The sequence below is a fragment of the Polistes fuscatus genome, unplaced genomic scaffold, assembly GCF_010416935.1.
Source record: "Polistes fuscatus isolate 324 unplaced genomic scaffold, CU_Pfus_HIC Scaffold14, whole genome shotgun sequence".
Classification (NCBI taxonomy): Eukaryota; Metazoa; Arthropoda; class Insecta; order Hymenoptera; family Vespidae; genus Polistes; species Polistes fuscatus.
The window spans coordinates 3,295,264-3,306,048 of NW_025113042.1; the positions used below are offsets into that span (position 1 = coordinate 3,295,264).

The 10,785-nt window shown below is 27.9% G+C and overlaps 1 protein-coding gene across 2 annotated transcripts; it reads right to left on the reverse strand.

Annotated features, from left to right (window-relative positions):
• Positions 1 to 2,970: 2,970 nt before the first annotated feature.
• LOC122514178 (tropomyosin-1) lies at positions 2,971 to 10,492 on the reverse strand. 2 transcript variants are annotated; one of them, XM_043630847.1, is made up of 7 exons: positions 10,387 to 10,492; positions 7,036 to 7,332; positions 6,355 to 6,488; positions 5,923 to 6,111; positions 5,376 to 5,451; positions 5,146 to 5,278; positions 2,971 to 3,097 (listed from the first exon to the last, which is right to left on the reverse strand). In XM_043630847.1, exons 2-7 carry the CDS (start codon positions 7,273 to 7,275, stop codon positions 3,015 to 3,017), a joined length of 855 nt encoding a protein of 284 aa, XP_043486782.1. In that variant the 5' UTR covers positions 7,276 to 7,332; positions 10,387 to 10,492; the 3' UTR covers positions 2,971 to 3,014. The 2 variants fall into 2 exon arrangements, with proteins under 2 accessions (XP_043486782.1, XP_043486783.1); XM_043630848.1 differs by lacking the exon at positions 2,971 to 3,097 and adding an exon at positions 4,421 to 4,532.
• Between the last annotated feature and the right edge of the window lie 293 nt (positions 10,493 to 10,785).

The window sequence follows — 10,785 nt, forward strand, 5'->3', positions numbered from 1 at the left end:
ATTATCTCCTATCTCATTTATCATTCGTTAAAATTATATTTAAATTATGCATAAAATGTTTTTTTTCAGGGGGTTTTGTAGAATATCATTGAAAATATATGCATTTATTCTAACAATCTGAACAACAAGTACAACTACATCATGTAAACAAAAAGAGAAACATATAATATAAATATTTAATTCGCGATTTAATTTTATAATTAATTTTAGGAAAAATGTGTGTTTGTAAATTTTTGGTTTTTCGAATTTCTCCCCTGAAAAGTTGCCTATAGAATCGTTTTTAAGATAATCTTATATGTATTCATATTTAGAATATATAATAATGTTGTATAAGAGTGATATTGCAAAACGAATAATTCATAACAATTTTTTTTTTTATTATTAAACAATGTTAATAATTCTATCTGTCTAAAGGTGCTACAATAACGAACTAAATTGAATCTATTGAAATTGATTTTGCTAATTAATTGAAAACAATTATAATTTGCATATAGAGAAATGAATAAAATAAAATTTTTGCAATACGCTTATACTTACATTTGATGATTTAATATGATATTTTGTTGTAAATATTTTGGATCGATTATGAACTGCTCGTATTCAAAGTCTCGATATTACTATTTTAATATTTGTAATATCTATTTCCTTAGTAAATTTATAGTAACACATTTGAAACAAAAGAAGAACATTTTAATGATTATTTTCGATAATATTTATCAAAATATTTAAGATTATTTATAAATTAAAATCAGATCATGTTAATTCTTAGATTATAAATATGAAAACGAAGAAAAAAAATTGTAATTATATATAAATTAACGCACTTTTCAAATATCATTATGAAAGTCATGATGTTGCGTGCAATTGAATACACCAAATAGAGAAGAAAAGAAAAAGAAAAAGAAGAAATAAAACTAACGTTTTGATATTATTAGAATAATAATATAAAATAAAAGAGTGTATATATATATAAACGAATAATGCATAAATTAAGATATGCCGTGTATAGTTTTACAGTGTGTCATTTCATAAAAGAAAAATAAATTATATTATAATATAATTATATATATAATATATTATATATATTTTATATATAATATCGATTATATATAATATATTATTATACATATATAATATATAATATTAATTCATTTTTTGTAGTGCTGCAAAAAGATGTGTGGTATTCGATTTAAAAAAAAAGAAAGAAAAAAAAGAGAAAAAAAAAGAAGAGATCGCGATAATACAGTTAAGCCTATGAAATATTTATATTTGAATGAAAATTTTCTTAAAAAATATATGCCAGACGAAGCATTTATATTATACGTCACTCGTAATTTTTGAAAGATTAAAATTAATATATTAAACTATATTGGATAGTGATGTGTCTTCTTTCGGTTTTTTTTTCTTCTTATTGTAACGTTTGTTTAATTTTGTTAAATTTTATCTCTATTAACGATCCTCGATTATTATATTATTTTTTTTTTTATCGAATGAAGTGAGAAATATGCATATATATATGTATGTATATATATATACGAAGAAGAAGAAGAAGGTAATGCTCTATTTAAATTAAGTATGATATTTTGTAAGATTTCGCGAGTCGATATCGTATAATATATATTTAAAGAAAACCCCTTATTAATAAAAATAATCGATTCTTTTTCATTTTTGTTAATTATCAACTTTTAATCAATTTTATATATATATATATTAATTAATATATGTATGTCTGAGATAAATTTCATTAATATAAATTTAATTTATTTACTCAAAGTATACGTGTGATATATACATACCTACATAATATGTGTATTTTCTTTTTTTGTTTATAATTATAAAAATTAGGAAATTATTTAATTATACGATTTTATCTGTCTCTTCATGTGTAAATACACGTGATTATAATTTGTAATAAATACATATACAGACACACATATGTACACAAATATGTACACAAGCTCATCGAATGCATAATAATTTGTTAAAACATAGAACGAAACTAAATACGCATAATATTGTAAATAGTAGTTTTTTAAGGGAACTTTCAAAGATACAGTACAAGGCAGCATTGCAGTTTAAAATACTATGCCATTCGATGAAACATGTCTCATTCTGTGTATATTATTTACTCTCTAAATATAATAGAAAATAAAATATAAAATATCTTATACGTAATTGTGCCTATCACAAAGTTCAATCCTCTTTTTTATCTTCTTTCTTTCTTTCTTTCAAAAATATAATAATATATATTTAATAAATAATATATTGCACAATTCGTGTGTGTGTTAAATGAAGTTATACTTACCGTTATTTAATATTTTTTACATAACAACACTCTTATTTAATATTTTTTCTTTTTTATCATCATATAAATCAGGACTTTCTAAAAAGTGCAAGTTTGACGACCCCCATGTGTCGTTAAAATATTCATTTATTTTATATTCGCGAATTTTAAGTTATATCGCTATTATTATTATTATTATTATTATTATTATTATTATTATTATTATTATTATTATTATTTTCTTAAATACGTAAATTTCTACCATATCTTATTACGGTAGTTTATTAACATTGATCGTGTTACAGTTGCTTATTACATGATACTCTTTCTTAATAATTTCTTTTTCAACAGAATAAAATTGAATTAGCTGTCCGTGACGAGATAACGTAAAGAAATGATTATGGACGCTAGGATGATCGTTAATTGACCTTTAACTCAATCGCAATTAGATCTTTCAGCCCTTTCTTCCTTCCTTCCTTCCTTTTTTTTCCGTAATTGTGTTTTTCGTGAGAAAATTCGATTGATTTTTCAAAAGACGAGTGAGAGAGTGAGCTGAGCGAGTGAGTGAGAGATAATGTGAGAGAGAGAGAGAGAGAGAGAGAGAAAGAGAGAGAGAGAAATAGAAAGAGAGAGAGAGAGAGAGGGGGGGAGAGAGAGAGAGATAGGAATTAGGGTAGAATCGAGAAAGAATTAGCAGAAATATATAATAATTATAAAGATGAAAATCGATCTAATATCCTGCCAATTCGGCGAACGTGGAGTCCATTTCGTCGGCGAGTGATTTGTATCTGTCCTTGTTGATACCAAGCTCATCTGAAAATAATAATTAATTAAATTATAATTAGTATCGAGAGAAATTTGTTGAAGTGAAAACAAAAAAAGAAAATAAAAACCAACAAAATAATTCTAACAAGATATACCCCATCGTGTGTGTGTGTACGTATAATTAATTATCTAATTATCTATATAATTATCTACTGCTACAACAAGTAAGTCGTCGTTTAAAAAATATAGAAACAAGAAAAAAAAAAAGTAACGTTCAAATCGTTGCGATATTTCTTTTCTTTTTTTTCCTTTTTTTTCCTTTCTTTCTTGTTCTCGTCTGCGAAGATAAATAAATTGTTGGTGAAAAATATACAAGTAATATATACGTCTAGTAAAAAGAAAAAAAAAATTGAGCTTGCGCGAAAGCATGATCGAATGAGATTTAGTTGGTATTAGTATTATTAGGGGGGGGGAAGATTAGAAAGAAAATTATTATATTATTTTATTTTAATCAGGATACACCATATACGGAATATATATATACATACATGTATATTATTTAGTATAAACATTTCTTTTTTAATATATTATTTTGTATTTTAACAATTAACGATAATTTATCTTCATAGAATATGTTCAAAATGAGAACTCTGTGAGAGATGCATATATATATATTTATTCCGTATAAAGATCAAATTGAAATTATATTGGTGATACCAAAGAACAATAAAAAAAACATTGACAAACAAATAAGAAAAGAAAAAGAAAATATTAAACATAATATGTATAGCAAGAGAGCTGGTGGTAAAAGTACCTGAAGTACGACGGTCCACCCTCGGGTAAAGTTGTTAAGCTTTTTATTTTTTTATCTTTTTTTTTTTTTTTTATCAAGCTGTCAATTGTGTATGTATTTTTATGCGTGAGCGCGTATTAATTATAATATTTTGATATATGCTTATAGTAAATTAAAAAAATAGTAACACAGACAAAGACAAAGGACAAAGAGAGAAAAAAAAAACAAAATTAAAATAAAAGGGACGAGTTACGTGTGTTTTTTTCTTTTTTTTTTTATCCAATTGGATTAAAAGCACATAAAATTCAAGCAAAACAATCCAAAATCGGACAAAAACGATTAGAGTAAAATAATCACTCTTGTAAAGACAAAAATTAAAAAATGACTAATGGAATAATGAAAAAGAAAATAAAATAAAAAGAAAAAAAAAATATTTTGCAAAAAAAGCGCAAACAAAGTTTTTGTATTCACGTATATGCGAAAGAGATAATCGAAAAAAAGATATCGAGGGCAGATTATGAAGGGAAATTAGTAATGAGCAATAAATTTAGATAGATAAGAGTGTGAGGAGGTATTTTTGTTCTTTTTTTTTTTTTGTTTTTTTTTTTTAGTAGCCAGAAAGCTCAGCGAACGTCTTGTCCAATTCTTCGCAAACAGTTTTGCGTTTGTCCTTCTCGTGATATAAAACGTCTGCAATGAAACAAATCAATTTGCATATTCAAAGTTGCATCGATGAGAATATTTTGTTTAAAATAGTTCTCCCTTTTTAATTATCCTGTTAAAAAACAAAGATATTAGAGATATTATTTATTTCTTTATTTAGTAAAAAAAAAACTCTATTACTATTTATTTATTTCTTTCTATAGTAAAAAAAAAAGAGAAAAAGAATAAATGAAAGTAATAATTCGATAATATAATAATTTAATATTGCAAATAATATCGTGTGTGAATTATAATATGTTCTTTAATATTTGGCAACAAGTCAACAACGAGACTTACTTAATTTCATTTTATTTATTTGTTAACTCTTCAAGCACACAGTTGTATTGTCAATTTGCCAAATTATGTCACCTTAACTCTCGTAAGGGGGGCAAGGGAGGGAAATTTCGAAGCAGCGAATATCTCGAAGTATTTCTAAAACGTTGCCAAAAACGTTTGTATGTTTCACGTATACGATAAAAGAACAATAAGAACAATTCCTTTATCTTCTTCTTCTTCTTCCTCCTCCCCTCTACCCCTCCTTGCTCAAAAAAAAGAGATAATTTTTCATAAATATTCATAATACCGAGTACGTTTAACTTACCCTCAAGCCTGTCAACTTCCTTCTGGAGTTTCTTAACCGTCTTCTCAGCAAATTCTGCTCGAGCTTCGGCTTCCTTCAGTTTGACGGTCAACGTTTTCAATTGGCGTTTGAATTCTTCGACTCGTTGATTAGCCTAATTTTGAAATAATATAATAAAACGAATATAATCTCTCCAAAGTTTTTCGTCGAGGGAGGGAGAGGGTAGGTTGGTTTGATTTGAAACAAATTACCTTTTCCTCGGATACCTCCAATGATTTCAAACTGTTTCCGACGACCTTCAATTCTTCTTCCAATTCCATGATCTTTCTGAAATATTTTCAAAAAGGAAAAAAAAACAGTAGAAGTAAAATTTATTTTTATCTCATCAATGATAAAAAAGAATTAATATACTAAAACATTGTTTTCTCGTCGAATTAAATCAATCCCTTAATTAAATGTTAAGTTAATTGATGTGGAATGCAAAAAAAAAAGAAAAAGAAAAACTATCTAAAATTTAATATTAAACGTCGTGTACAATGACACATCGATAAAAACACGAACGATTGTCAATTTTTTGGAAGGGAAATTTTGTTACAAATTATTGTATTTCTATTTGATGAGTCAAAAAATTCTTATTGCATAAATGGTATTATTTTTTCCTATAAAGATACGTCGTAAAATATATATGACTTTTTTAAAGATGAGTCTGATTTGATTTGCTGTTGTTGTTGTGTGGTAGTTTAGTGTTAAATAATAACATTAGAAAGAGAATAATCGTTATAATAAATGTATGCTTACGCTTCACCAGATTTGACACGATCTTCAGCAACTTCCAACTCGTCTTCAACGAAGGCCAACTTGCGTGATACTTCATCTGATTTTCCATCAGCATCTTCAGCTAAGAGACGAGCTTCCTTGAGCTGATTCGTCAGCTGATCCATCCTTTCCTCATCCTGTTGGGCACGGTTCTCCAATACTTTGCACATACTGTCACAAATCGTAATCATAAATTATAAACGATAAAGTATATAATAAATATTAAAAATATTATTAAAATATATTTATCAAATTAATTTAATTAAATGAATGCGAGAACACGCAAGGTCTAAATTGATTGATTCTAAAATCAAATTGTTTTAAATTAATGTATAATCAAACAAACAAACAAACAAATAAAATAAAATAATAATTAGGGAATTGAGATATTATAAGTTATGTTTCTTTATATACCGGCTAGATTCATCAGCAGCTTGAGATGCTTCAGCAAGTTTAGCAGTTGCAGTGTTTAGACGTTCTTCAGATCGTTCTAAATCCTCTTCAATCAATTGGACTTTTCTATTAAGAGCTGCGACCTCGGACTCGGCCTGAACAATGCGATAGTATGTAAACCATGACATAGAAAAAAAGAAAATAAAAAATAGTTTTCACTTGAAAGCTTTTTTTAAACTAAAACTACATCTGTTTTGTTTATGTTAAGTGTAAAGATATCGGTTGGATCCTATCCAAAATGAATTAGACCAAGGACACGTGAATTGTTCGAAATTCGATTTGATCGATCAAACTTGATCTTTAAAAGATCTATCTATCTATATATGTAGAAGATATTTCATTATTTAACATTTTTTTTTATTATAAATATTTAATATTAGGCTGAACCAAAAGTTCGTGCATTTCAAAATTAATATTTCCAAAGTAAACTTTTACAAAAAAAGAAAAACAATGCATTATGCGGTTTATAACATAATTTATGACACAATAAATGCACGAACTTTTGATTCGTACTAATATATAATAATAATATAATATAATTAATGAGAATGGCGGGGGGGGGATATTACCGATCAGATAAAAAAGAAAACAATTGGAATTATTTACCGCTTAATTAAGATTAACAACAATTATATAACATACGTTGGTAAGTGATTTTTCACGTTCCTCGAGATCCTTGTTGGCCTGTTCGAGATTTTGTTTATTCATTTGTAAATCACTCTCGACTTGGGCGAGCTTTTTCGTAAGATCGGCAACCTCCTCGAGGACCTTGTCTGCACGCAAATTAGCTTCCTTAGCTTGTCCTTCGCAGGTATCAGCTTTGTCCATAGCATTGTCCTTCTCAAGCTTCATAGCTTGCATTTTCTTCTTGATCGCGTCCATGATTGCGACCTTTTTTCTCTCCTTCCGATATTAAACCTCACGAAACGACTGGCAAATCTGTCAACGTAAAAAAATAAATCATCGAGTACTTTTATTCTGTTCAAATTTTTCCTACAACAATCAAGAAATATATCAAAAGTACGAGTGTGATTAGCGTTTTCAAATGATTTCTAATATATTCAATTAATTAAATACAACAATAACAAAATAGAATAAACAAATTATTCAACGAAATATAATGTAATAGTAATTGTAATATTCTTACGTAAAATGGGATGAATGTGACATGTTGACAAAATTATCGATACGATATTAATAATAAATAATTACTAGTTACTGGAACAATTTCAATTAGAGAGAAACGGAAACTTCTTTTTTTACTTTTCTTCCCTTCGTATTGTAAGATTTGTAATTTAAATATGTATGAATATAATATAATAATATATATATATTATATGAATATGATTGTGTGTGTGTGTGTGCGCCTAACGTGCACGGAAAATAGCACATCAGGGTGTCCACGGAAATAGCATCTACAGCCGGATTCTATAAATATAAGTGAAACGACGTCGATGGCACGACGAGAAGAAGAGGGCAAAAGCAAAACTAGCATAATGTAAGCCAGAAGAACGAGCTTTACTTGGCTGCCCACAGACGACCGACATTCGATCTAACTGACGCTTATTAATAGCATTTTACCAAGCTTTTAAACAAGAATCCTGCGAATATCGTTGGATTCGAGTATTATTTCTCTTGTGAATAATTTCCCCCCCCCTTCCTAATTTTTACGATCAATTTTTTGATTACCTTTAATTCGAACTATCGAAAGCACGGATAATGTTCTGTTGTATCTTGTTTTTTCTTTTTTTTTTTTTTTTCATTTATTAATAACAACGTTGATTAAACGTTCGAAAAGAATCTTACGAATGTTCATTTATGTTCTTCCTTTTTTTGTTGGTTTTTTTTCTTACGCTAATATTTTCTTTCTTATTTTTCTATTATTATTATTACTCTCTATATATTCTTATCGTGTGTTAATATTAGAAAAAAAGAGGTGTTCCTTATTATTTATAAAATATTTTTCTTAATATTAGAAAAGTGTATTAATATAATTATTTTTTGGAAAATCTATTTAACGAACACCTGATCGAAATACGTCAAAATGACACTTGCGAAATACATGTCGTGTGTTTCTAATCCTTCCAGTATTTTTAACGCGAAAGAAATAAAAAAATAGATAGATAGAGAGAGAGAGAGAGAGAGGGAAAGAGAGACAGAGAAAATGTAGATTTCAACGAGAGCCACGAATTTCTCACGGACGTCGTTTTGCCATTCGCGTTTATTTATAAAGATCCTCCTAAGAGTCTGGAATTAGAAAATCATTTCACATGAGTACTTTTCTAAGCATACTTTTTCCTCCATTCGTTATGTTTTTTTTCAACACTCATTCAAATTTATTATTATTAATATTATTATTATTAGTGCTATAGACAATGTTAGGACAATGTGCACGTGCAATGATTAATAATAAAACAAACAAACAAATAAATAAATAAATGGTAAAATAATGAAATTGTTAATTAAGTAAATCCTTGATCGATATAATATACACTAGAGGATATTAGAAATACTACTTACGACATATTTCACGCTATGTTACACGTCCAAAAGCAAATAATTCTCGTTCGTTAGTGTAGCAGCATTAGCTTTTTTGATTTTGTTTTTGTTTTTTTTGTTTGTTTAGCGATATTTGGCAGCGGTGTTAAAGGATCTCACGAAGAAGAAGAAGAAGAAGAAGAAGAAGATCGTAGTTTCCTCCTAAAGCAAATATTATCCTGTGAAATGATGATAATAATAATGATAATAAAAAGAAAAAAGGAATCTTCCTTTGCGTATGTCATGCAAAAATTATAAAAAGAATAATAATAAAGAAAAAATAGAAAAGTTCGATCGTATGAAATGAAAAAGAACAAAATGAAAAGCCAGCTTACTTAACGTGCCAAGGGTAGAAAAGATGTGATCATTATTATTAAAGAAAAATTTGATAAAATATTTTTCCTTGATAATTCAGAGAAAGAAAGAAAGAAAGAAAGAAATAAAAAGATGTTTCCCATCGGTAGGTTGAAAATAGCATACAAGCGGAACCATCGAATGTTAGCAACCGATTTATTTTCGTCGCAAAGTGAATCACGAAAATTGAATGATCAACTCTGGACACACACGATAGTTCATATCATTTCATAATATTCATTCAATTCGTCTAATCATTTTTTTATTGTTCGTTCATTCGTTCATTCATTCGTTAAGATTCAATTTATAAGATTCTCATATTTATTATTTTTTTAGAATTTTTCTTTTTGTTTTTTTGATAGTCATACATCGTCAAATCTTTCTTTCTCTGTATAAAAATTCGAGTAAGAAGTTTAGAAAAAAAAAAATAAGGATGTATATATGTCACGCAGCAAAGCAAGCTTTTAGTTAATTCTACTTACAAGCATCCTTCGTATATATAAGCAACGCTTTTTGTTCTTCGAGAACAAAAAAAAAACAATTAAAACCACAAAAGCACCTGCAAGCTTAAGCGTAGCCATTCTTTCTCATTTTTTTTTCTTTTTGGTTTCTTTGAATATTTTTGTACAAAATATTTTGATCGTTTCGTCGTGGTAGAGTAGTAGTAGTAGTAGTAGTAGTAGAGTAGTCGTTGAACGTCTTCACGAATTCACGAGATAGATGTGATTTGATTGTCTTTTATTTAATTCGATAGGAGAGATCGAATTCGATCCAATCCGAATCGATTCCATTTTTCACCGTGTATCCTTTCCTTTTCTTTTTTTTTTAATTTTTTTCATTTTTTCTTTTAACAACACTCGCGTTCATCGTTCGTACAAAGATTAAGATAAAGATATTTGAAAGCAACTAAAAATAATAAAATAACAGAAGGAATACACTTTGACGAAGAAGAAGAAAAAGAAGAAATGGAAGTAGAAGTAGAAGTAGAACTAGAAGAATAAGAATAAGAAGAAGAAGAAGAAGAATAAGATGATATTGTCTTCTTCAATGATGACATTTCTTCTTCGATAAATGTTGACAAACTTATAACAGGAAACTTACCTAACTCGAGCGAGCTGAACGGCACGAGTTGAGCGTCTGAGAGAATCGGGAAAGCAAGCTTACACGAAAATTACTAACGGAAGGAAGGATACGAATATCTACGTTGGTTCTGATTGGTGGGGGAGCCCCAAAAATGGCCCGTCAAGAAACCTTAAGTCGGCGGGGGTGGGGCCCCCAAAGTTTATTTTCTGCTCTAACTACGTCCACGAAGAACATATTATTATACTTATCTCACCTTTTCGACACGAATATCAAAAATTGTTATCGTATTCATTTCATTCTACATTATTTTTATTCACACTTTCGTATCGTATTGTTTTCAAACAAAAATCGTTCAACGTTCAACGCTAAACTTTATTATTATTATTATTATTATTATTATTACTATTAGGCAAGTAT